Here is a 25803-nt window from a genome sequence, read left to right as displayed (position 1 = left end):
CATGGGAACAGGCGATAATCTCACTGTTCTGTGTGAGTCAGTGGGTTAACTAAAGAGTGTGAAGCACCTCGTGGCCTGACATTCAGTAGCAGCTCTCTCTGAAAGTGTTCCGAGATGGCCCCTGGGTGATAAACAGCCTTGCCATGGTGTGGGCCCCCGGCCTCCTTGGTTCTGTGGCATCTTGTTACCAGACTGATGGGGTACTGGGTTCTTCCCTGCTCCCTCCCACCCAGCCTCCTTACACACACACACACCCACACACATACCCCCACACACACCCCCCCACACCCCCACACCCCCCCCACACACACACACCCTGCTTCCGACCACTCTTTGCCCTGTTTAAGTTTAGCCCAGCCCTGTTCATTCCTCCACACCCTCTGTGGACCTGACCGTGCCAGCCCCTCCCCATCCTTTACAAATACTCCTGAGGACAGATAGCGCCTTAGATTGCCTATTGTCCCCTGTTCTGCACTCCCAGGTAAGGGTCCAGCTCTGCGGGCTGTGGGAGGGGACAGGAGGGGCTCTGTGAGCTTGTGTTGTGGGTCTTTGTGATCATGGTCTCCCTGGGTATGTGTGTCTGTGTGCTAAACTGGTATCTGTGTCACTGTGTCTTTGTGTGGGTGTCGTGTGTGTGTGTGTTGGTCTGTATCTCTCATAAATGCAATGTAGGTCTGTGTGCTATGTGTCTAGGTGCCTGCCCCCTGCCCGGCCTTGCCCCGACTCCTGGGTCTGCTCTCTACTTGAGTTAGAATTGAATTTACAGCCTCTAATGTGCCAGGCACAGGGGCTTAGCTGGTCGAAGGGATTGTATTAGTTTCCTTCCAGAGCCACCAACTCCTATCCCCCAAGCACCTTAGTCTGAACTGGGGAGGGACAGTCTAAGGCCTGTCTTTTTTTTTTTTTAATTGAGGTATAATTATCAATAATATTAATTATCAATATCAATATCTATATCAGGTGTACAACAGCTTGTACCATTTGACCCCCTTCACCCATTTCACCCAAGCTCTACTCACCACCTCTGGCAACCACCAATCTGTTCTCTGATTCTATGAGCTCAAAGTTTTGTTTGTGGATTGTTTTAGATCCCACATATTATTGAGATTACGTAGTACTTGTCTTTCTCCGACTTACTTCATTCGGCATAATGCCCTCAAGATCCATCTATGCTGTCACAAATGGCATGATTTCATTCTTTCTTATGGCTAAATAATATTCATTGTGTATAATACACATTTTATTTATCCATTCCTCTGTTGATGGACACTTAGATTGTTTCCATGTCTTGGCTGTTGTAAATAATGCTGCAATGAATATATGAGGGTGCATATATTTTTTCAAGTTAGGGTTTTTGTTTTCTTTGGATGAATACCCAACAGTGGAATTACTGGATCATATGGCAGTTCTATTTTTAATTTTTTGAGGAACCTCATAGTGTTTTCAGTAGTGGCTATACCAATTTACATCCCCTTTTCTCCACATCCTTGCCAACATCTTTCTTGTGTTTTGGATAATAGCCATTCTAACGAGTGTGAGGTGATATCTCATTGCGGTTTTGGCTTCCATTTCCCTGATGATTACTGATGTTGAGCACCTTTTCATGTACCTGCTGGCCATCTGTTTGTCATCTCTGGAAAAAAATGTCAAGTTCTCTGCCCATTTCTTAATGGGATGGGTTTTTTCCAAAGTCAGTCTTTTCTCTTTCTTCCAAGTCAGATCCTGGCTGGCCCTAACATTTTCTTTACCACCCCCTCTCCCAGAACTAGTCCCACGAATCTCTTCCAGACTCATCACTCATTAAGGGGAAGGAGGAGGGGGCAAGAAGGATCATAGCATAGCTCAGAGGCTGACCTCAGCTCAACATTTGTGGCCCAAGTAAAAGCCAATGAAACAGATGACTCAAAAGGTGCCAGGGTCCTGTCTTGCAAGAGGCTTGGGCTGTTGTAGTACAGATGTGTGTGCTTGTATGTGGTGTGTGAACATTTGTGCTTCTGTGTTCAACAACCAGAGTACCCTGATGTCAGGCATTTGGTCTGTATGTTACATATTATATTCTGAGTTGTGGGTCAGAAACAAAAGTGAATATACCGCATTTGCACTGGGTCCATTCTGGAATTGCCCATTATGACTTATGCACCAGCCCCATGCAAGACAATGCCAGCCTTGGCACCAGAGCACCTCAGAAGCCCAGAAGCTCCATCCTATGATAGCACACTTGTTGGCATACAACAAATTGACTCAGATCACCAAGCCAGCTTCCACTCCTAGTGGGAAGAGGCGGGAACAGGCAGCTTGGATCAGGGAAGGTTTCCATTCATTTGTGGCTTGGAGGCACAGGTCTTAGGGTCCCCTGCATCCCCCAGAAGCACCCACCCACTAACCCAGTCCTCCCAGGTCTGAGTGAACTGATCTCCAAGCTTCCCCGCACCACTTCCCCCCTCCCCCCACCTTTATGCCAGACATCACACAGGGACAAAAGTCTCTAGGGACTATGAAACTCATAGGGACTATGAGTACCATGGCCTGACACATAGCAGGCACGCTACACAAATAACTAACATGATTGAAACTGGCCCAAGTAGAAATGAGTTCATTCATGATTGTGAGTCTGGGGGTGGATCTTGAGGGGTCACATGTAAGGGTATATAGTTCAGGGATGCATAATGTTCTCATGTCTCTGTCTACATACCAGATGGATAAACCCACTGCATTCACTCCACACCCACGCCTGGCACCTACTCAGCACCCAGCTCCATACTGAGCCCCAAGCTAAGCTAGAGGGAGCAGTTTATCCCTTTCATCTCTTAAGGGGCTACGTGTGTGCATCCCTGGGAGGAAGAAGGAGAGACTGAGGTTTAGACTACAGTAAACTAAACTTTACCCATTGACTCATAGGTGTTCCTTTCGTCATTCCCTGTGCCTGCTCCAAAAACATGGAGCCACGTAAGTACTGTGGTGGGAGACCGTAGCGTGGAAGAAGGAATAAGAAGGGAGGGAAGGTCATGAAGTCAGGGGCGGTCAGTCACATCTAATGCAAGCCGTGTGTGTGTGTGTGTGTGTGTGTGGGTGTGGGTGTGGGTGTGGGTGTGTGGGTGTGTGGGTGTGTGGGTGTGTGTGGGTGTGTGGGTGTGGGTGTGTGTGTGGGTGTGTGTGGGTGTGTGTGGGTGTGTGTGTGTGTGTGTGTGTGTGTGTGTGTGTGGGTGGTAGGGTTCCAAAAAGAAAACAAGCCCCATGTTCTTAATACACTCTACAGTTTAAGAAACATGCCCACACATCCTTCATGTCACTAGGTCTTCGACTTCAGGAATGAAACAGACAGGGGCTCCCTCCACTGTTCACGTGAGCTCCAGGGAAGTTATCAGTCTTTCTCAGGGTGAGGCCCTGGAGGTGTGGCAGGATCTGGGGCTCAGAACTCAGCTCTCGGCAGCTATGCCAATGGCTCCCCTCAAAAGGAACAAAAGACCATGATGGCCCTCAATATAAATCTCATCAAGTAGATGATTCCCACCAACAGAGCACTACAAAATAAATACTCAGGACCAGTCAGATAGGTTATGGCAGAAATGAGCCCACTGGACCCGAAGCTTGGCAGACAAGGCAGGCAGGACGGTCCAACCCAAGTGAACTTCCTGCAGGAACGTAACACAGAGTGAAGCAAGACAGATTTCCAAGTGGCAGGAGATAAGAGCAAAGTCTGAGAGCTGGAACCAGAAGGTTATAAGCATGAGCAAAGAAACAGCTGAGGATCTAAGCAGAGATCAGCCTGAGAAAGGTGGAATCTGGGGGGAAGGGGCAGAGGGGGAGGCTATGTGGGGCCCACCTGAAGGTGGAAATAAAAGAACCAGGGCGCCTCCTTTAGTGTCATGGACTTTGACATAGGTTGGGAGGGTGCACTTTGTACAGTTTCTGTGTTGCAGAAATTAACACAACATTGTAAAATAATTATACTCCAACAATAAAATTAAATTATTTTTTTTAAAAAAAGGTTGAGGGACTTCCCTGGTGGGCCAGGTGGCTAAGACTCTGTGCTCCCAGTGCAGGAAGTCAAGGTTTGATCCCTGTTCAGAGAACTAGATCCCACATGCCACAACTCAGAGTCCACACGTTGCAACTATGACCTAGTGCAGTCAAATATATAAAAAAAATTTTTAAAAAACAAAAGGTCAAGGAGGCAGACAGCTGACAGAGTGAGGACTAGAACCCACACTTCCTAACCAGCCCCACCCCACCCAGGAGAACTCAGCCAGCTCTTGAGCAAACAGGGACACACCACTGAGCTTTGCATTCACACACACACACACATATACATGTATGTGTTGAGTGAATGAATGAATGAATGAATGATGGTCAGGCAACTGGTCAAGTCTGAGGAGCCTTATTGGGGGAGGACAGTGGAAGGTGGGCACAAAATCAGCACTAGGAAGAAGACAGGATTCTCACTGCAGAACCAAATAACCAAAGCTCTTTGTTTTTTTTCTCCTTCCTCTTCCACAGGCCCACAGGTAGGAAACTTCCCCAGCCATCTCCCTTTTCCCTCTCTGCTGTCAGTCCTCTTCCTAGACAGTCTGGCGGCAGCCACAGACATCCCCCAAATGTAGAGTAGGGAGGCCTCAGCCCCACGGGTGAGGGGGTGGGGAGGGAAGGAGCATCACAGTACAAGTCCAACCCCTGGCGGCAGCCTTCTCTACTCCTCCCCAGTTTTCCCATCTGTCCCTCTTCTTTTCTCACATCCCCTCCCTGCCTCAGCAGCTCATCCTCTCTCCTGCTGCTTCCCCTCCTGTTCCATGCTTCTCTGCTTTCCTGGCTACCCACAGCCCTCTCAGATGGCTGGCTTGCTCCCAAATCCCAACCACACTGCAGGGACCCGTGACCTGCCTCTGTCTGCCCTCCTCCCTGCTTCCCCTCCGCCAGCCCCCCACCACTAACAGACCCAACTCCTAGGCCTGGAATGCCCCCACCACAAAAGAGACATCGAAGAGGCAAGCAGGGTGGGAGGTGGAAATTTCCAGGCGTCACTGAGCCTGGATGGGGCAGCGGCTGCCTTAATATTGTCACAGAAAAGACTCCTAACCCTGGAGCCTGCCTCTTTCCCACAGGTTATAAGCCATTATCAGGCCCTAGGAAGCAGCAGACTGGGGAGTTATCCAACCCCTAGGGACTTCCCAGGTGGCGCTAGTGGTAAAGAATCTGCCTGCCCATGCAGGAGACTTGAGAGACATGGTTTGATCCCCGGGTCAGGAAGATCCCCTGGAGGAGGGCATGGCAACCCACTCCAGTATTCTTGGCAAAAGAAGTGTCAGGTCGCAGAGTCAGATACACCTGAAGCGACTTATGCACACACACAGAGTAGGGCCATAACCCTCCACTGCCTGCTCCCTTGGGGGTCCCAGGCCCCCAGTGCCCAGCACCAGAAGCAAAATTGTGTCTCCTCTCTTCCCTGGGCCTGTGCTAAGAGGCAAAGAAACTCCTCTGGCCTCGGGGCCTCAGGAGTGGTTCCAGCCAAGACAGAAAGGTAAACCACCCATTCCAGGACTCTTCTGCCTCAAGCAATAAAACCTTGATTTTACTCTCTGTTCTTCCTGATTTCATGAGTCTGGCACCTGCTCAGGGACAGGCATGGGCTCACATGTACTTCTGTTGACATGTATGCACATAGCCAGGCACATGCACCCATAGGCATGTACCTGTGTACACAGAAGGTCTTTATAGGTTCATGTATATAGACATAACTATTTTTATGTAGAGGTAGTACAGATCTTTACCTGCACACGTGTACTACCTACATAGAGAACAAGCACATCCTTACCTTTGTCTCCTCCCACCCTTCAGCTGACTCCTCCTTCCCCTTGGCTCCTGCATCTCTCCTCTCTGTGCCTCCTATCTCTTCCGTGCCCCTGGTCCTCACTGAGTTCTTCTGTAGCCTCCCCCAGCCCTACCTTCATTTCTAAGTAGTCAACATGGCAAAACCTCTAATCACTCTTCATGGGTTCTTGGGTGAAGGAAGGGAGAAGATGAGATACTTCAGCTTCTTAGTCACAGATAAAATAAACCAAGGTCCAGAGGGTGGGAGCCATATCTCAGCTCAAGGAATAGAACTCAATTAATCTAGTTTCCTCCCATTGTGTCTGCTCTGTGCTCTAGTTTCATCAAGGCAAAAGGCCTAAAACTAGGAGCAGTCACTTGCTATCTCTGTCTCCCAGACCTCTACCATGAGCCCCTACTAGTACCCAGGAATCCTGTGTCCTGTAGAGGAGGAGCAGCAGAGAGACAAGGGGAAGGGAGAAGAGGAGTTGATCTCAGGTAAGACTGGCACTGACCTCTGACTCTAATATTGTTCATCTGATTTTCCACAGGGGCACTGCCATGGCCATGGGCACCCCCCTGGCCCTGGGCACAGCCATGGAGGCGGGCACCCCCCTGGCCCTGGGCACTGCCATGGCCCTGGGCACTCCCCTGGCCCTGGGCACTGCCATGGCCATGGGCACCCCCCTGGCCCTGGGCACTGCCATGGCCATGGGCACCCCCCTGGCCCTGGGCACCCCCACCCTCCATGTCCCCACCCTGGATCAGGGCACTGTCCTGGAAGGGGCCACCCACCTGGGCCCCCTGGGCACCCCCCTGGCCCACATCACTGAGGAAGCAGAAGAAACAGGACCCAAGAATGGGGAGTGTGATCTAGCATGGGGCCTGAACCAGAATCTTCTGTTCCTAATAAACAGCCTCCTAGAGGCCATATTCTACTCTTAAAAGAGCAAATCTTCCTTCACATCCAACCTGACACTCAGGGGGCCCAGTGGTTTCTGAATTTCCTAGTTATGAAAATTGGTCCCAGTCAGGCATACTCAGTAGTTTGGTTCAGTGGTGTCCACAGCACACAGCTGAATAAGGTCACCCCTCCTTTGTTTGCACTTCTGCCCCATCCCCCATTAAAGGCTCTCAAGGATGGTCTCATCACCTCTACCACATCACATACACTCAGACACAGTGGGCTGTGCATGCCTCCTAGAAGGATCCACAGAAGCCTTCAGTGGATCCTGAACTAACTATCCCTGAAAATATGTAGAACTTTCCAGACTCCTTACCTTTGCACAGTTTCTCCATCACTATCACCTCCACCTCAGCCCCGGTCAGGAAAGCCTTCCTTCCAAGCCAACCAAAGCTCTACCATCAACATGAAGCCTTCCCTAAAGCCCTTTAGGATGAGTGAGGTCCTCTCTGTCTTTGCACATTGCTCCTTTCTCTGCAGCTTATATCGACCATTGCATGGGCCCAACCACACTCTACCCAGTTGGCATCAACTAATGGGACAGCTTTTATCTCTCCAACCAAGTTAAGCTACTCAGGGCAGGGCCACCACTTCTACACCTCTAGACTCTCCCACCCCCATCCCCTACTGGTCTATACCTTGCATAGAGTGGCATTTGCACACAGTTTAGGGATACCCATAGTCCAGATACTACTGGGTTCTGACTCTTCCCAGCCCTATTCTTCAGCCAAGGCATCTCCCAAACATACAGACAGCCTGCTTGCTGTAAAATCCCTTCTGCTGCTGCTGCTAAGTCACTTCAGTCATGTTCGACTCTGTGCGACCCCACAGACGGCAGCCTGCCAGGCTCCCCTGTCCCTGGGATTCTCCAGGCAAGAACAGTGGAGTGGGCTGCCACTGCCTTCTCCAATGCATGAAAGTGCAAAGTGAAAGTGAAGTCGCTCAGTCGTGTCCAACTCTTAGCAACCCCATGGACTGCAGCCTTCCAGGCTCCTCCATCCATGGGATTTTCCCGGCAAGAGTACTGGAGTGGGGTGCCATTGCCTTCTACCCATTCAAATTCCACATTTGGGGGCCTCTCCACTTCCCAACTCCCAGGCTTCTCACAGGGACCCTACCTATTCTGGTGCTACTACAGCTCTCCAACCATGCCTCTCCACTTCCCAACACACTGCCCCTCTCTCACAGCCATTCCCTGACGGCAGAGGCAGCAAGAACTCGGAAATGAGTGGCTAATGATTACATTTCCAGGTTGAAGTGAGGTAGTTCTAAGAAAAGGAGCTGAGGATTCTCTGAGTCGCTTCTCTCTCTTCCGGGTCATACTCGCACTTGAATAACAGAATCGAGGCTCCACATTTGAGGGGCACAGACCCAGGTCCAGACCAACTTGGAGAAAGATCCAACTTGAACAGGCGCCTAGCCTCGCTGGGAAGGAAATGGTGGGGGTCCGCTGAGGGAAGCTCAGAGAAATATGGGAGTAAAAGTAGCCCAAATTTTCAACCCCTCAGCATTCTGAGCAGTAAAGTGTCGGCATGGAGCTGCTTGCTCTTCTGGGCTTGAAGAATCAGCGTTACAAGTTATGAGGCTCTCGACACGGAGCCTGGGGTCGCGTTTCCTTGTCCCTCACGGAAGACCGATCCACCCCAGAAACGCCGGTGTGCGAGCTACAGCCAGATGGCCAGACTCCTAACAGCAGCTGTCAGACATGCCCTGGGTAGAGGGGCCCACAACAGCAGTTCGGGGGATCGTTTAAAGACAGGGAGCCCCCAGCTCCGACAGCCCCGCGGCGGGAAGCCTCTATCCCCGCCCCCCAGTGACGCGCCCATTGGCCAAGCTCTTCCTCGGCCCCGCCCAGTGACCGGCCCGCTTGGCGTCGACGCATGCGCAGGGACCCGCCGCCGCCGTTGCCGCCGCCGCTTCAGCACCGGCGCCCGGACAGCGGCGCCGCCCACGGGCATGGACGGTGGTGGCGGCAGCAGCAGCAGCGATCCGGTTCCCGGCCCGGGTCCGGAAGGGGAGCAGCGGCCCGAGGGGGAGCTTTTGGCCCCAGAAGGCAGCTCCCCGGACAGGTAGGGGCGGACTGTTCCGCAGACCCAGCTTCAGTCCTTCCCAGAACCCGCGCCCCAGATATTCCCAGTAGCCGCCATATGTCGCCCCATTCATTCCCCAGACCCTCCCAGAGCCCGTTCTGGCGCCGCCAGACTCCTGGCCCCCTGGCCACGCCCTCTCTCTGCCGATTTTCATTCTCCCTGATACTCCCTAATATCAGCCCCCTTCGCCCTCGCTGCCCCCGGGACCTGCCCCACCCACTGTTTCTACCTTACCTCTAAGACCCCGAGTTCCCCCCGCCCCTCCGGCCTCCAGAACCCCTCCCTCTTGGCCCTGCCCCCACGTCTTCTCTGTAAGCCCCAAGCCTGCAGCAACCTCAGTCCGGGTTCTAGCATGTCAATGTGCTCGAGGGTGCGTGTGTGTCGTAGATGGACTCGCCAAGGTGTATGTCCTAGGGAGAGGCCAGACACTCGGCTGCCAAACTAGGGTCTGTCTTTGTCCATCACCATCGGTCTCCAGTCCGCCGCCCCGCATGGCCAGCTGCGCACGTGTGGGCTGGAGTCCCCACGTGTGGCAGCCACCTGCACCCTTTGGATGTGATGGGTTGGCTGGCTCTGAGAGTCAGGTCGTGGTCAGTACCTTCCCTGAAGGAGCACCAGGCTGGCAGGACAGAAGGAACAGCTTCCTGCTGAGGGCCCAGATCTTGGTGCCTCTCCTCTCCCTTCCTCCACCATATGTGTGAGGGAACAGCCCAGCCAGGTAACAATATGGCGCAATTTCTGTGCCCTGCCTGTTCTGCCGCCCCCAGGATCCCTCACCTGACATGACGCTGCCTCTCTCTCCTGCCTGGACTGAAATAGGAAGCATTCTTTGGGGGCAAAAGCAGAGGTGAACACATTATCTCCAGACTGCCCCAGTTAAATGTATATTCTGTACCTCAGAGTGAAGAGGAGACCCCACAAGCAGAGAGAAATGTTTCCTTCCCTCTACTGTCAAACCAGCCTGGATAGATTTAGCCATCTTTCAGACTGAAAGGCACAGAACTTTCTGCGATGGGATGAGAGACAGGATTAATGTGCTCCTTGGACCAGGGGACTGCCTGGCACTATGGCCTGACCAAAGAGCCAAGGATGGCCAGGGCAGAGATAGTGACAGGGCAGGGGCCAGGAGCATCCCTAGAAGAGGCTGGAGAGTCTTTTGCTGCCTCAGATATTTTGCCCAGGATCAGCCCTATCTTGGACTACTCACTTCCCATGCACATAGGGCTGATACTTGAATACAGGAACTATTTGCTGTCTTCTAATAACTCCCTGAGACCTCTGGCCCTTCTCTGCCCCTCCCCAGAGACCCTGGACAAATCAGGCAAGGGGACTCATTTCATTCCAAGAAACAAAAATCATTCCTGCTGAACTAAGCAGCACCCTGGAGAATGAATAAGACAGCACATGCACACGCTCACGCATGCACGCACACACACACACACACGCGCTCATGCATGCACGCACACACACACATTTACTAATGTAAAGACAACAGGGCAAATTGAAACAGTTCATTCTTTGTGTCTTTAAAATTACTTTTTATTTTCCTAGTGGCATGAACTGGAGCTCCCTCATCTGTCCTGACCATTCTGCCTGATCACATGGATGTTCATATAGCTATATGTCCATGGGCTTGGGGCATGGTAAATACTCCTGTATATTTGCCCGTTATGGGGCTCCCAAGTGAGGGTCTGGGGCATTATTAGCCAGGCCCTAACTTCTATGGCCATGAGTCAGACCTGTGTCTTCCCTTTTCATTAACCTTCCTATCTGCCCCAGTCACTTGGCCTACAGGCCAATGTGCCCAGGCAAGCAGCCCAGGAAACTGCTCATCCCAGTCAGAGCCATGGAACTGAGGGTGAGAATGAAAGCCCCCAGGGGAAGCAAGGCAGACAGCTGATCCTAGGTTCCTGGAAAGGGATAAAAGGGATTGACAGGAAGGGGCTGGGTTAGGGAGATCCCAGTAGAAGCAAACCAATGAGGGAGACTGAAATCCCCCTTGAACAGGAGCCTGCTAAGCAAGGGGGGTGCTGATGAGATTTGGTAGGCTGGTTAAGGAGGACTGAGTTCAGTTCTCAGCCACTACCCCCTGGAATGCTGGCTTCCCTCATGAAAAAGGAACTGACACTCCAAGTGGGCACTTGACTCCTAAGACAAGCCCAAAGCTCAGTGATGCTTTAAAATCACGGGCAGCTGAAATAGGCACCCTGGCTGCCCCACCCTCCTGTCTCTGGAAAGCAGGCCCTACTCTAACGAGGGAGACCAAGACTAAAATGGGTCACCTTGTGCTTCCCTGGTGTCCAGTGGTTAGGATTCCACCTTTCAAGGCAGGGGGCATGGGTTCAATCCCTGATATGAGAACTAAGGTTCCACACCCCACAGGGTGCAACCAAAAATGTATACAAAATAAAATGGGTCACCTTCATGCCTTCAGGGTCCAACCCAGACCAAGCACAGTGCCCAGCATGTGGCAAGTGCTCAGAAAAGACCTGCAGAATAAAAATCTTAAAGAAATAGATATCCCCACTTATACATATGAAACCCAGGTTATTTTTCCAGCTTCCCTTTGGCCCATGGGGATGGATGTACAAGGGATTTATCTGCCAGGACACTGGTTGCTATATCATTAACTTTATGGGGTCATCTGAGGTCTTGCTTGAAAACAACTTCAGTCAAATTCCTATTTTTCTAAATGTAGAGTTAGTAAAAAAAAAAAAAAAGAAGAAGAAGAAGAAATAGTGGTTTAAACCATGAGATACTGTGGTGGATTCATGTCAATGTATGGCAAAACCAATACAGTATTGTAAAGTAAAATAAAGTAAAAATAAAAATTAAAAAATAAATAAATAAACCATGAGATAAATTCTAATGCAGCTTTTGATAACTAAAAGAAAAGTACTGGGACTTCCCTGGTGGTCCAGTGACTAAGGCTCCATGCCCCTGATGCAGGGGGACTGGATTCTGGATCCTGGTCAGGGAACTAGATCCCACATGCTGCAGGTAAGACCCAGCACAACCAGAAACAAATAAATATTTTAAAAAGAAAAGTAATTATAATTATATATGTAGAGAGATTCTTAAGGTGTGAGAAGTTCTCAAATGGAGACATATTATCTGAAGTGCCTAAAGAGTTCAAATTATAAATATAAATATACTTCTTAATCTACACACTTCCTGCAGCACTGAGTGTGAAGAGGCAGGAAAGCAAATGTCTTCCACATGCCAGGCTCCATGCCAGGCACCTCACAGATCTTACCTCAGTTAATTCCCATACTAACTTGAGCTGCTGCTAAGCTGCTAAGTCACTTCAGTTGTGTCCAACTCTGTGCGACCTCATAGACAACAGCCCACCAGGCTCCCCCATCCCTGGGATTCAAGAATACTGGAGTGGGTTGCCATTTCCTTCTCCAATGCATGAAAGTGAAAAGTGAAAGTGAAGTCGCTCAGTTGTATCTGACTCTTAGCGACCCCATGGACTGTAGCCTACCAGGCTCCTCCATACATGGGATTTTCCAGGCAAGAGTACTGGAGTGGGGTGCCATTGCCTTCTCCGACTAACTTGAGAGGGGGACCTTATTCTCATACCCTCACTCAACAGACAAGGATGTCAATGTTCCGAGAACTGTGTATCTTTCCCAAGACCCCAGAGCTAAAGGATGATGGGGCCAGGATCCCACCTCCACTGCTCCCCCATTTTAGTTTCAGCATGAGGGTTATCCCCTGCCCCTCGACTGCCTGCCATCCAGCTTTCTGGCAGGAAGAGAAGGAGCTTACTGTTTTTCAGTTCCTCTACTTGATTTCTGGCAGAACCCAGCCTCTGTGGGCAATGTCCACTTGCCATCACAGCCAGGACCCTGGCCCATGGCCCCTTCAGCAGTGCAGCAGGCAAGACTGGAAGCCAGGGTTGGATCAGCAGACACCTGGCTGTTCCATGGGAGCTATGCAAATTCTAGCAGGCCAGGTGAGCCAGGAGGATGGAAGGAAGGAGACCCACTGTTGGGCCCAGAACCCTCTGGGAATCACCCATGGCCCTCAGGCACTTGGTTCTGTGACCATCTTCTGTCCTAGGTCTAGCAATCCTGCCACTGGGGTAGGACAACTCCCCCTGCACCCAAGGAGTGGGGCTGGGTCCATGCACAGAATACTGCCCCCATGAGTAATTTGGAAAGACGAATCTATTGCTGACTCCTTCCTGGCAAGTCTCTTGGGGGTCCTAACTCCCTCTCCCAGCTGTGCACACCCTTGCAGAGCAAACCTCTTCCCAAAGTCCTAGGGTTGGTAAAAAAAGACAATAATTGCTTATGCCAAACTTTTCCTGACTTTCCTTGGCTTTTAAGGTGGGAACAAAAGTGCAGCAGGTGCTTAATTAGCGTCTGACAAGAGAATGAAGAGAGGATTGCAGCAGACAGAGCTGGGCTCAAGGCCTGGCTCTTCAGGGCTCACTGAACATCAGTTCTCAACTCTATAAAAGGAAAGTACTTCCCCTGTATGGTTTTTAAAGGTGCAAATTAATCATATGTGTTTAGAGGTGCAGAGACTGATGAGGGAATGAGACAAGGAACCCCAAGAAGTAGGCTGGAGGTGTAGACCCAGAGGCCCTATCCTCATCGCCTCCTGCCAGAACCAGTAACAGTAAAACCCAAGCCCCACCCGTCTCAGCTCAGTGAACACTGCAGGGGCATGGTATGGACCACCACTGTCTCACCCCCATTTTCCCTGCCTCCTCCTCCCCCAGGTCCCAGAGCAAGGCTGTGGCCCCAGAGGCCAGCCCAGAGAGGAGCTGCTCCCTCCACAGCTGCCCCCTTGAGGACCCTTCCAGTTCTTCTGGACCACCACCAGCAACTTCCACCCTCCAGCCTGTGGGCCCATCCAGCCCCTTGGCCCCTGCTCACTTTACCTATCCCCGAGCACCGCAGGAGCACCGGGGGGCAAGCTCCCTGCCAGGGCTTGGGGACCGGGCAGGACTGTGCTCCCATGGCTCCAGCCTCAGCCCTTCCCCAGCCCCCTCACAGCGTGATGGGACCTGGAAGCCAGCATCTGTGCAGCACCACGTGGTCAGTGTCAGGTAAGGAGGGGTCCAGCAGCTGGCCAGCTGCCCTGGAAGGTAGGGCAGGGCTGCAAAGTGGGGCCAACTCCCCGAGGTCTAGATTCCTTCACTAGGAGGCAGCCCAAGTGTCTCCTGTCTCTGATGGAGGAGGCAGCCTGGAGGGAAGAGGAAGGAAGGGTTGGAACTCGGGAGTGGGGAGGCTTGCAAGGTTCGATGCCAACTTCCTCTACCCTCTACCCCTACTCCAACCTCCCACCTTACAAGAGGACTACAGCAAGCAAGTGTCTTTTCTTCTCTCCCATAGGCAGGAACGGGCCTTCCGGATGCCAAAGAGGTAGGCCTGGGCCTTCTCTGAACCCACGGGGTGACCAGGCCCAGTTTAGCTCCACCATCCCTCCTTGGTGGCTTCTAAGCTCATCTATTCCCTGCTACCATGCCCAACGCCAACTCATGTGTGATCTCTTCCTCTTTCCCAGCTATTCCCAGCTGATTGCGGAGTGCCCAGTGGCCGTGCTGCTGCTGTGTCTGGCTTTCATCCTCCTCTGCACCCTGGCTGGACTGCTGGGGGGCCAGCTACCTGATTTCTCCAAGCCCTTACTGGTGAGGGGCCACGGAGGGATGGGGCCCCCATGCCTGACCACCTCAGCTCGGTCTGGGGCAGAACTTTGGAGTGGCCCTGCTGGGAGTGGACTCTCCAGTGAGAGCTCAGAAAGGGTACAGAGGTGATCCTCGGGTCCAACCATACAGGCAGGCAGGCCAGGCCTCCCTGCTCAGGGACCCAAAGAAGCAGAACTGAGAAGGAAGAAGAACTCCCCCTCTTTGTGGTCTGATCTTCTCTGCCCTCCTCCTTGCAGGGCTTTGAGCCTCGGGACACGGACCTTGGGCGCAAGCTAGTTGTCTGGAGAGCACTGCAGGCCCTCACAGGCCCCAAGAAGCTGCTTTCCCTTTCCCCAGACCTTGAGCTGAACAGGTAATGGCTTCCCATCTTTCCACTTTTGGGGGCAACCAGAGATAGAACGAGGTCTCCAGATAGGAGCCAAAGACAGGTCAGGGGACTTCCCTGGCTATCCAGCAGTCGGGACTCTGCACTTCCACTGCAGGGGACACAGGTTTGATCCCTGGTCAGGGAACTAAGATTCCACATGCCATGTAGTGCCGTCAAAACAAAGTTTAAAAAAAAAAAAATCAGGTCAGAGGGCCTTGCTGGAACCCCCTGGGCAATGGTATCTGGCCCCTTCTGAGCCCCTCACTTCTGGACAGTGCCTGGTATAGATTTTTTCTCTACCTTAGCTCAAACCCCCATACCACTCTGAGTCCCGCCACACCCTGGAGCAGTGCCCAAGAGGGGATGGTCCGGCCTCGGAGGATGGTGGAGTCCTTGGAGGACAGAGGGCAGGAGAGCTTCTTCTGTGGCCCCCCTGGTAAGCTGCAGCCTGGCCAGTTCCTAGCTTTAATGGTGGTTCTCCCTCTCCCCACCTACTAGAACTGGAGGGCCCAGGAGAACAAATCTGGGCAGACAGAAGCGGAAGGAGACTGGCCAGTCACATTCAAACCAAGGAAGTAAGGGTTACAGCTGGGAGGATGAGGCAGGTCTCAGTTGCTCCAGCCAGGAAGGGTCAAGCTGGACAGGGGTGTGGCACACGGGAGGGATGCAGGCCCAGCATCAGGCAGCCAGGCACAGGTTTGAGGCTCCTGAGAATCTGAGCCTCTTATGGCCCAGAGTAAGCATCTTTCCCTTTGGTGGGCCCAGGATCTGGGGCCAAAGCACTGAGCTCTGGGCTGTGTGTTGCAGAGAAGAGCTATGCACAGCTGGTGTTCATGTCCACCTCAGTGGGCAGCCTGTGGAACCTGCACGCCATTCATTCTATGTGTCGCATGGAACATGACCAGGTGAGCTGGCTGAGGATGTGCTGGGGCTTGGTGGGGGTGGGGAGAGCCAGGGACACCAGGGACCTGATCATAAGGAAATAGAGTTGAACCAAGGTTGCCAGGCTGGGCTAGGAAAGAGCATTCCCTGCTTAGAAAATTACTGCAACCCTGCTAAGAGGCTCCAGGTTGTGGGGGAGAGGAAAGCGAAGAGTCAGCTGCTTCCAGAAGTGCCAAGACATAGCTGTTGGGAGACAGACCCTCAGAGCCCGGGGATTTTCAAAAGGTCCTGAGGCTCCTCCTTGAAGGAGTCAAGATGTAGCTGCTGGAACAGGGGCCTGACCAGTCAGGTCAAGATACCCCTCTGCCTCTGCCCTGCTGCCTCAAAGGAGGTGAGAGAGCCTGGGACACTGCTTAGAAACCTGGGCCCCGGCAGTTCCCCTGAGCTCTCTCCTGCTGTGTGTGCCCTGCAGATCCGCTCCCATCCCAGCTTTGGGGCTCTGTGCCAGCGTACAGCAGCCAACGAGTGCTGCCCAAGTTGGTCCCTGGGCAACTACGTGGCTGTGCTCTCCAATCGCTCCTCCTGCCTAGACATTACTCAAGCCGATACAACCCGCACGCTGGCCCTGCTGCGGGCCTGTGCCCTCTACTATCACCGTGGTGCCCTGGTGCCCTCCTGTCTGGGACCCGGAAAGGACAAACCCCCACGCTGTACCCAGGTTCCCACCAAGTGCTCCCGGAGCAGTGCTGTCTACCAACTCCTGCACTTCCTGCTGGACAGGGACTTTCTGAGTCCCCAGACTGCGGACTACCAGGTGCCCTCCCTCAAGTACAGCCTGCTCTTCCTGCCCACCCTGAAGGGTGCCTCCATGATGGGCCTCTACCTGGACCGCCTCGCTATGCCCTGGGGGCTCTCCGACAACTACACGTCCGTCACCGGCATGGACCTGGGCCTCAAGCAGGAACTGCTGAGGCACTACCTGGCCCAGGACACGGTGTACCCCTTGCTGGCCCTGGCCGCCATTTTCCTCAGCATCGCCCTCTACCTGCGCTCGCTCTTCCTCACGCTCATGGTGCTGCTGGGGGTGCTGGGCTCTCTGCTGGTTGCCTATTTTCTCTACCGAGTGGCCTTCCGGATGGCCTACTTCCCCTTCGTCAATCTGGCAGCCCTCGTCCTGCTGAGCAGCGTCTGCGCTAACCACACCCTCATCTTCTTCGACCTCTGGCGCCTCAGCAAGAGCCAGCTGCCCTCTGGGGGGCTGGCGCAGCGCGTGGGCCGCACCATGCACCACTTCGGCTACCTGCTGCTGGTCTCGGGCCTCACCACGGGCGCGGCCTTCTACGCCAGCTACCTGAGCCGCCTCCCGGCCGTGCGCTGCTTCGCGCTCTACATGGGCACGGCTGTGCTGGCGCACCTGGCGCTCACGCTGGCCTGGCTGCCCTCCTCCGCGGTGCTGCACGAGCGCTACCTGGCGCGCGGCTGTGCGTCCCAGGCGCGTGGTCCGTGGGCCGGCAGCGCGCCCCGGCGACTGGCACTGGCACTCCACCGACGGCTCCGCGGCCTCCGGAGGGCGGCCGCCAGCACCTCGCGCCTGCTCTTCCAGCGCCTCCTGCCCTGCGGTGTCATCAAGTTCCGCTACATTTGGATCTGCTGGTTCGCCGCGCTGGCGGCTGGGGGCGCCTACATCGCCGGCGTCAGCCCCCGCCTGCGGCTGCCCACGCTACCGCCGCCCCGCGGCCAGGTCTTCCGGCCCAGCCACCCCTTCGAGCGCTTCGACGCCGAGTACCGTCAGCAGTTTCTGTTTGAGCGGCTGCCTCAGGGCGAGGGCGGCCACATGCCTGTGGTCTTGGTGTGGGGCATCCTGCCCGTGGACACGGGAGACCCTCTGGACCCTCGCAGCAACAGCTCACTGGTGAGCGACCCTGGCTTCTCAGCCAGCGGTCCTGAGGCCCAGCGCTGGCTGCTGGCCCTCTGCCGCGGAGCTCGGAATCAAAGCTTCTTCGGGGCCCAGCCGGAGGGCTGGCCCACATTGTGCTTCGTGGAGGCCCTCCAGCGCTGGATGGAGAGCCCCGGCTGTGCCCGCCTGGGGCCGGGCCTCTGCTGTGGCCACCTGGGCTTCCCCTGGGCCCCGCAGCTTTTCCTACACTGCCTCAAGATGATGGCTCTGGAGCAAGGCCCGGAGAGCCCCCGGGACCTGGGACCCCGCTTCAATACCCAGGGCGGCTTGGCTGCCCTGGTCCTGCAGTTCCAGACCAACTGCCCCTACAGTCCAGACTACAGCCAGGCTCACCACTTCTACACTGAGGTCAACCACTGGCTGGCAGCAGAGTTGGGCAGGGCACCCCCTGGCCTGCGCCGGGGTTGGTTCACCAGCCATCTGGAGCTGTACAGCCTGCAGCACAGCCTGAGCACCGAGCCTGCAGTAGTGCTGGGCCTGGCGCTGGCGCTGGCCTTCGCCACACTGCTGCTGGGCACCTGGAATGTTCCACTTAGCCTGTTCTCAGTGGCAGCTGTGGCCGGCACTGTGCTGCTCACCGTGGGGCTCCTGGTTCTGCTCGAGTGGCAGCTCAACACTGCCGAGGCCCTCTTTCTCTCCGCCTCGGTGGGCCTCTCTGTGGACTTCACTGTCAACTACTGCATCTCCTACCACCTGTGCCCACACCCTGACCGCCTGAGTCGAGTGGCCTTCTCACTGCGCCAGACCAGCTGCGCCACAGCAGTGGGGGCTGCAGCCCTGTTTGCAGCCGGTGTGCTCACGCTGCCTGCCACAGTGCTGCTCTATCGCAAGCTGGGCATCATCCTCATGATGGTGAAGTGCGTCAGCTGCGGCTTCGCCAGCTTCTTCTTCCAATCTCTCTGCTGTTTCTTTGGACCAGAGAAGAACTGTGGGCAGATCCTCTGGCCTTGTGCACACCTGCCGTGGGATGCTGGAACTGGGGAGCCTGGTGGGGAGAAGGCAGGTCGCCCACGACCAGGGCCGGTGGGAGGGGTGCCTGGGTCCTGCTCAGAGCAGTACGAGCTACAGCCGCTGGCACGACGCCGGAGTCCCAGCTTTGACACCAGTACAGCCACCAGCAAGCTGTCTCACCGGCCCTCAGTGCTCTCTGAAGATCTACAGCTGCATGATGGCCCCTACTGCTCCCGGCCCCCGCCAGGTCCTGCATCCCCAAGGGAGCTGTTCCTGGACCACCAGGCAGTTTTCAGCCAGTGCCCAGCCTTGCAGACTTCCTCTCCCTACAAGCAAGCCGGACCCAGCCCCAAAACCCGGGCCATGCAGGACTCCCCAGGGAAGAAGGCTGAGCTGGTGCAGGCCTCACTAGAAGCCCCAGCCCACCCTCCCAGGCCCAAGCCCCAGGTGGTGGAGCCCCCTGATTGCCTCTGCTCCTCAGCCAGCACCCTGGAGGGGCTCAGCGTCTCTGATGAGACCTGCTTAAGCACCTCCGAGCCGAGTGCCCGTGTGCCAGATTCCGTGGGTGCCTCCCCAGAGGATCTGGATGAAGCCGAGCAGACAGTACCTGAACGGGGCCAGCTCAATGAGAAGCGGGACACACTGTGGCTGGCGCTCAAGGAGACTGTTTACGACCCATCTCTGCCCCCCTCACACCAGAGCAGCTTGTCCTGGAAGGGCCGTGGTGGGCCGGGGGATGGCAGTCCTGTGGTGCTGCCCAACAGCCAGCCAGATCTGCCAGATGTTTGGGTCCGCAGGCCCAGCACCCACACTTCAGGCTACAGTAGCTGAGGGAGGCCCAGGGAGGCCCGACTGGGGCACAGAGCCTGTGGGGATGACGAACCCAGAGCAGCACCAGGCTAGAGCCTGATAGTGTTTCCCACATCAGCGTGGGGAGGTCTCACTCTCCAGCTGTGGATTTTAAACCCTGCCAGATGTTCTGGCCCTGGTCTGGGCTGCTGCTTACTCCCCACACCTGGAGGATTTGGTTTGGGGGTGGTCTTTGGAGTGAAATGCCAAGCTCTCCTTGTGACCTGCGAAGGGCTCATCTGTTCCCACAGTGCCAACCAGGACCCACCCTCTGGAAGGGCGAAGGTCATGTGTGCAGCTCCATGTATTAGGGGAGGCTGACCTGGCCCCCAGGACAAGGGGCATGAAATTCAGTGGGACTAAGGGACCCAGTCCTTGGGATCCTGTGGGCCCCTTCATCAACCAAGAGCCCTGGGAAACTTCAGCAGCCTCCTGGGCCTCTCACCTTTCGGAGGCTTTTTTATCAGGACACTTCCTTTTCTTTGGGGGAGCCTCTTGGAGTCATAATTGGGCTGGGGTCTCTGTCCTGAATGGTCTACTCCCCTCACATTACCCAGTCTGTCAAGAAATTTGTCCCAGCCAAGCAAAGATGGCTTCTGGGAGTAAAGTAGGTGGTGGAGAGATGGTGAGTCCCAGAGCATCCCTGAATTGCTAACAGTCCCTCATGGAAAGCTGCTCTGGCATGGAAGTGTCCTTTCCCCTGTTAACACCAGTAAGAATCCTTTACATCCCGCCTATTTTGGTTTGCAGAACACTTCCATGCCCATTGTGTCCTGGGAATCTCATCACTTCTGTGTGAGGTAGCCTGTAGTTGGTTGGGTCCCAGGTTACAGGTAAAGACAATGCAACTAAGGTTACCTGTTTTCACAAAGTCCCATAGTGAGCGGGTGGCAGAGCAGGTTTCCTGACTGACTCCACTGCTGCTCCCACTCTCGTCCTGTTTACCTGCCCCAGGGACATTGACCTACGGCTGTCTTGATCTTTGCTCTGGCACCTTTTAACAACCTGTCTTCACAGGTGCCTCTGGGTACCACTTTAGGCCTCCGTCTCCAGAAGAAGCTGCACTCTGAGCAAGCCTGGAGTTCCTCCCCATAGCCCCTGGACTTCCTTCCAGCTCTAGCTGAGATGTCTTCATCCATGAGGCACCTAAGCTGATCTGATTCCCAAGTTCAGGGTCAGGGGAAGGACTTGTCCATGGCTTCGGTGTGCAGAGAGCCCCTGCCAGGAGAGGCACTGAGGGCAGTTGAGGCTAGGCAGAATCCAGTTAAGGCAGGAACTCAGGCCTGCCCTCTTTGGAGGTATGGCAGTCTGATGCTGTTTCGCAGGTCAGGGTTCTGGTTCCCAAAGGACAGGTCTCTCTAGGGGCACTCAGCAGACAAAAGTCTGACACTCCTTCCCCAAAGCAAAGGGTCTCTCTGGAAGGTTTTATCTCACATGAGAGCTCAGGACACGTGGAGCATCAACAAATTTACTGAGCACCACTCCACCTATGGCACTATAAGAGGACAGAGACATGGAGGGAAAATCAGACATCTGCCCTCAAGGATCTCACCCTCTAGCTGGGGAAACAGCCCCCACCCCCATACATGCAGGCATCAGTGGGTCACTGATGGCACCATACAGCACTTGCTGAGCGCCATATGCCTGTCACCATGAGCACTGCTTGGAGCTCAAGCACCCAGGACTGGTAACCAGGAAGGATTCCTGAGCTGGGCTTCAGTATCTCAGCCTGGAAGTGACCTTAACAATCATTTGTTTCAGCAGTTCTCAAACTTTGGAGCCTCAGGACCCTTTGTTCAAAGAATCCTTGTATGGAAACACTGCATATAAAGCTGAGAAAAAGCAACTACACTGTTGGATGCTGGGGGTGGGGAAGTCCAGAGCCAGGTCAGCCTCCTTTTCTACTGTGCCTCTCAGGGGATCCTGGGGAACCCTGAAAGCTCTTGATGGCTCTGAAGAATGTGTCTCGAAAACCACTGATCCAGGTCATTTTACAGATGAGCATCACAGAGGGGAAGGATTTTTCTGGGGCCAAAGAGACAGAACTGGAGGCAAATTAGGGGGTTTGGGCTTTATATATATATACATAGTTGAGACTTACCTCCCACGCCAACTTATAAGAAGTGGGATATGGAGATATCAATGAGATATGGGAGTTGTGGAAGTGACAGAAGACCATGGGCAGGAATGACAGGTTACATCGGCTTTGCAAGATAAAGATACCCATCTGACTCCTGGTGGCAGGAAGGAGAGACAGTAACTAGGACTAACTTGGACCATCTCCCTGGAGTTCTAAGGGACCTCTCTCTCTTCATGTCAGAGGGGAATTCAGCCTCTCTGGCCTAGGGCTGCTCATCAGCCTCTGAGTCCTGGCTTCTCTGCACTATGGACTGTCTCCTGTTATCACACAGCCAGGTCGGTAGAGCTCTGGTCATCTGGGATCATCACCCAGAGGGAGGACAAGGTGAGCCCTTCCTCCTGAACATGAGCAGAAGTCTGGCCTTGACTCCATCATTGTAGCTGCCTCTCAGGGCCACACAACCCTTCAGGAAGGCAGATGAGCTGGAGGAGCCAAAGTACCGACTAGATTTGTTCTTTACACCAGCGTGCCCAAAGGACTGGAAGAACTCAGTGTAATCCCAGTCAGCCCCTCGAACCTGGAGTGGCCCAAACCAACAGCAGGCATCACAGTAGTGGATAATCCCACCTGCATCTCTAGCTCCAACTTTGGTGTTTTGGTTTTTTTTTTTTTGACAGGGTCTTAGTTCCCCAACAAGGGATCAAACCCGTGTCCCCTGTAGGGGAAGTGCAGAGTCTTAACCACTGGACTCCCAGGAAAGTCCCCCTTGCCCCAGCTTTGGAAAGCAAGATTTGAAGTATTTTCAGCAGATTTACTATCATCATTATGGTGGTTACAAAGAGTGTATGGCCCTGGATACACATGGAGAGAAGCTTAGAAGCATTCTGTGAGGCTCTGGGAAATTCAAGAAATGGCTCCTTAACACTGAGACACTGTATTAAAACTGCTTTGGGACTTGCAGTCATTTCTCCTATTTGTGCCACAGATCCTTGAACTCATACCCAGAGCATGAGTATGTGTTATTGTATGTTTTAAAAATGTAACTTGGTATAGTTTGTTACTATGGGAAAACCCATCCTTCCACGGCTGTGGCACTTTGGTGACAATGTCAGAGACTGAGTTGACTGGTAAATCTTAGGTTTTACAGGCACAGGGCCTACCCTATACCGTGATATTTAGGCGGTATCTCAGCTTGAGCTGAGATCAGCTTCAGCTGATTCTGAAAGAGACATCTCACGAGAGATTTATAAGCCAAATGCCCTTAGCCCCCTCAAACTCATTCCTCTCCTTCCAGTCCATGACAAGGCAAGTGAGGGGATCAGAAAAGAAGATACATCAGAGAGTTTCTGATCTTTTCTTTCGTGGTGGCCTTATCTTGGCCTTTGATAATACATGCGGGCAATTATGAGCTCTCTGGCGTCCATGACATGCATCAAGATTTGCTTGGGAATGGGAAAAAACAGACATTCCTTACCCTTTCTACCCTCACCCTTGCTCACAGGGATGACAGTAGCTCAAGGTGGTGTAGAGGTATTTATGCTTAGGAGAAGTTGTCACTCAATTCGGGAAGATAAGAAACAAAAGAAAGCCACCACGTGCTATGTAAATGGTGGGCTGTCCCAAGCCACTTTGTGCTGAAGAGCCCTGGAAGGACCTTGATAAACTTATCATGATCATCAGGCCTCTGTGTGGTTATTCATGTTATACCTCAACATAAGGGGAAGATCAACAGTTTACCAAATTCACAAACAACAAATTAGAGCTTCAAGATCGCTAAAGAGAATCCCTCAGCTGGGCAGACTGATGTGGATTTGAATTCATGACCACAGCCTCACCTGTAACCTCAGCTCTGCCTAGCCTCCTTGCATTCTAGTTACTAGTTTCAGTTCTTTGCAGCAGTCATTTCATACTTTCTCCACTTGCTTCCAACATCAGATGCCCTTCACCTCTCTGCACACCTACTTTCAGTAGTCAAAAAACTCATTATTCATAATGAAAGCTGGAGGCATCAGATAGAAATTTCCTCACCTTCAAGGCACCCAGTCCCCAGCTTACCTACCCTGCTCCTACTGGCTTCTCTCCTCATCCCTTCTGTTACAAAGAAGGAAGCAGTTGATGTCCCCACCAATGGTTTATAGCAGATAGGTGGATACAGATGGCTTGGAAGTCAATTTCAAGAGCTTCCTTCATAAGTTCCCTCTCCGCATATTGATCAGCCTAAGAAGGAGTCTTTGGCCAGGGCTCTCTCCTCCCCAGCAGTGACCCTTCCTTCATTCTGACTCCTACTACTCTGGCACCATTTTCTGCACTATAAACAAATAAATAAATAAAAGGACTACTTGAGAATGTTTTGCTTGAGCAAGTCTTTGAGAGAGCAAAGCCAAGAACATATGAACATTATCATAACTGTATTCCCTACGGTCACATAGCTTAAGTAGAGACTTGGAGAATATATATATATATATATATATATATATATATATATATATATAAAATGGGGCAGCAGGTAAAGAATCTGCAGGAGTTACAGGAGATATGGGTTTGGTCCCTGGGTCAGGAAGATCCCCTGGAAGAGGGCATGGCAACCCACTCTAGTATTCTTGCTGGGAAAACCCCATGGACAGAGGAGCCTGGTGGACTATGGTCCATGGGGTCACAAAGAGTCTGAAGCAACTTAGCACATATTTTAAATACCCACATTGAACTTGTAGAGATGAAAACTAAAATGTCTGTGATTAAAAAAAAAAAATCCCTGGATGGAATCAATACTTTCAAGGTTTTAGACCAAAAGGATCAGTGGACTTGAAGACATAGAAATAGAAATTACCTGAAATGAAACATCAAGGGAAAAAATAAGTTTAGAAATAAATACAGAGCATATACAACAGGCAGAAAAATTGTCCTTTACCGTTATTCAAAATTATGGAATAATTTAGGCAATAACCAAAAATGAAGAGGGTACATTTTAAAAATAAATATTTTGTGAGGGAGTATGAACAAAGGAGTCTGAAGATGCTGCTCTAGGTACCATCTCCCTTGCCCCTTTCTCTCTGACTTTGCTCCTTTGATCATCCCATCTTCCTTCTGAAGCATCCTTTTCTTTCAGCTGGCTCATTCCCATAAGCACATGTATCCACTAGTATCTACATCTTTAAGAAAGTTCTACCTTCACCACCACAACCCACCTCCAGTTACTGCCCAATTGCTCTACCCCATTCGCAAACTCTCTGACACCTGCCGTCTCTGCCTCCTCATCTCTCATGTACTCTTCAGTGTGCTCCAGTGTAGCTTCCACTCCAGCCTCTCCAACAGAATTCCTCTTCCTAATACTCCCCAGTGACTTCTGTGTGTGTGTATGAGAAAACATATGCATGAGTTTATTCACTGCAGGATTTTGTACTCACCAATGACTTCTTTGTTGCTAAATTAAATGGATCCATTTAAATTCTCATCTTGTTTGCCCTTTCATTTATTTTTTTAATAGCTATTTTATTTTTATTTGACTGCACTAGGGCTTTTGTAGCATGCGGGATCTTTTTAGTTGAGGCCTGTGAATTCTTAGTTGCAGCATGTAGGATATCTAGTTCCCCAACCAGGGATGGAACCCAGGGCCTCTGCATCCGGAGCTTGGAGTCTTAGCCACTGGACCACCTGCGAAGTCTCAAGTTATTTTCAATAATCACTTCCTTCCTCAGCAGTTTACCACTTCCTCCTTCCTAGCTTCTAGGACCCCACTCTTTGTTTTCTTCTCACCTCTCTGGCACCTCTTTATCAGATTTCTTGGCTTGGCACCTTCTTGTCATTGCAACTTCTGAGTACTGGCATCAATGTCCTAGGTCCTAAGGCTCTCTGTACATTTCTTCCCTTGGTAATCTCATCCAATACTGCAGTTTTAAATATGTGTGTGTGTGTGCGTGTGTGTGTGTGTGTGTGTTAGTCCCTCAGTCATGTCCAACTCTTTGCGACCCCATGAACTATAGCTTTCCAGGATCCTCTGTCCATGGAATACTCCAGGCAAGAACACTGGATTTAGTAGCCATTCCCTTCTCCAGGGAATCTTCCCAACCCAGGGACTGAACCCAGGTCTCTTGTATTGCAGACAGATTCTTTAATGTCTGAGTCACCAGGGAAGCCTTAAATACATATATATGTATGTATATATGTGTGTACATATGTGTGTGTGTGTGTGTGTG

General features: G+C 52.6%; 2 protein-coding genes across 2 annotated transcripts; both read left to right on the top strand.

The window, feature by feature from the left end:
- On the top strand, positions 353-6752 carry LOC102170239 (zinc finger protein 36, C3H1 type-like 3). The gene is made up of 4 exons (XM_018054451.1): positions 353-481; positions 2899-2946; positions 4498-4505; positions 6357-6752. Exon 4 carries the CDS (start codon positions 6367-6369, stop codon positions 6748-6750), a length of 384 nt encoding a protein of 127 aa, XP_017909940.1. The 5' UTR covers positions 353-481; positions 2899-2946; positions 4498-4505; positions 6357-6366; the 3' UTR covers positions 6751-6752.
- DISP2 (dispatched RND transporter family member 2) lies at positions 8647-23289 on the top strand. The gene is made up of 8 exons (XM_018054450.1): positions 8647-8838; positions 13595-13924; positions 14211-14240; positions 14383-14506; positions 14761-14876; positions 15197-15327; positions 15699-15796; positions 16246-23289. The coding sequence occupies exons 1-8, from the start codon at positions 8726-8728 to the stop codon at positions 19510-19512; spliced, it is 4209 nt and encodes a 1402-aa protein (XP_017909939.1). The 5' UTR covers positions 8647-8725; the 3' UTR covers positions 19513-23289.

Source organism: Capra hircus, chromosome 10 (assembly GCF_001704415.2).
Source record: "Capra hircus breed San Clemente chromosome 10, ASM170441v1, whole genome shotgun sequence".
In the NCBI taxonomy this organism is placed as follows: domain Eukaryota; kingdom Metazoa; phylum Chordata; class Mammalia; order Artiodactyla; family Bovidae; genus Capra; species Capra hircus.
Note: the sequence above shows the minus strand (reverse complement) of the source record. Positions and strands in the feature narration are given on the sequence as shown.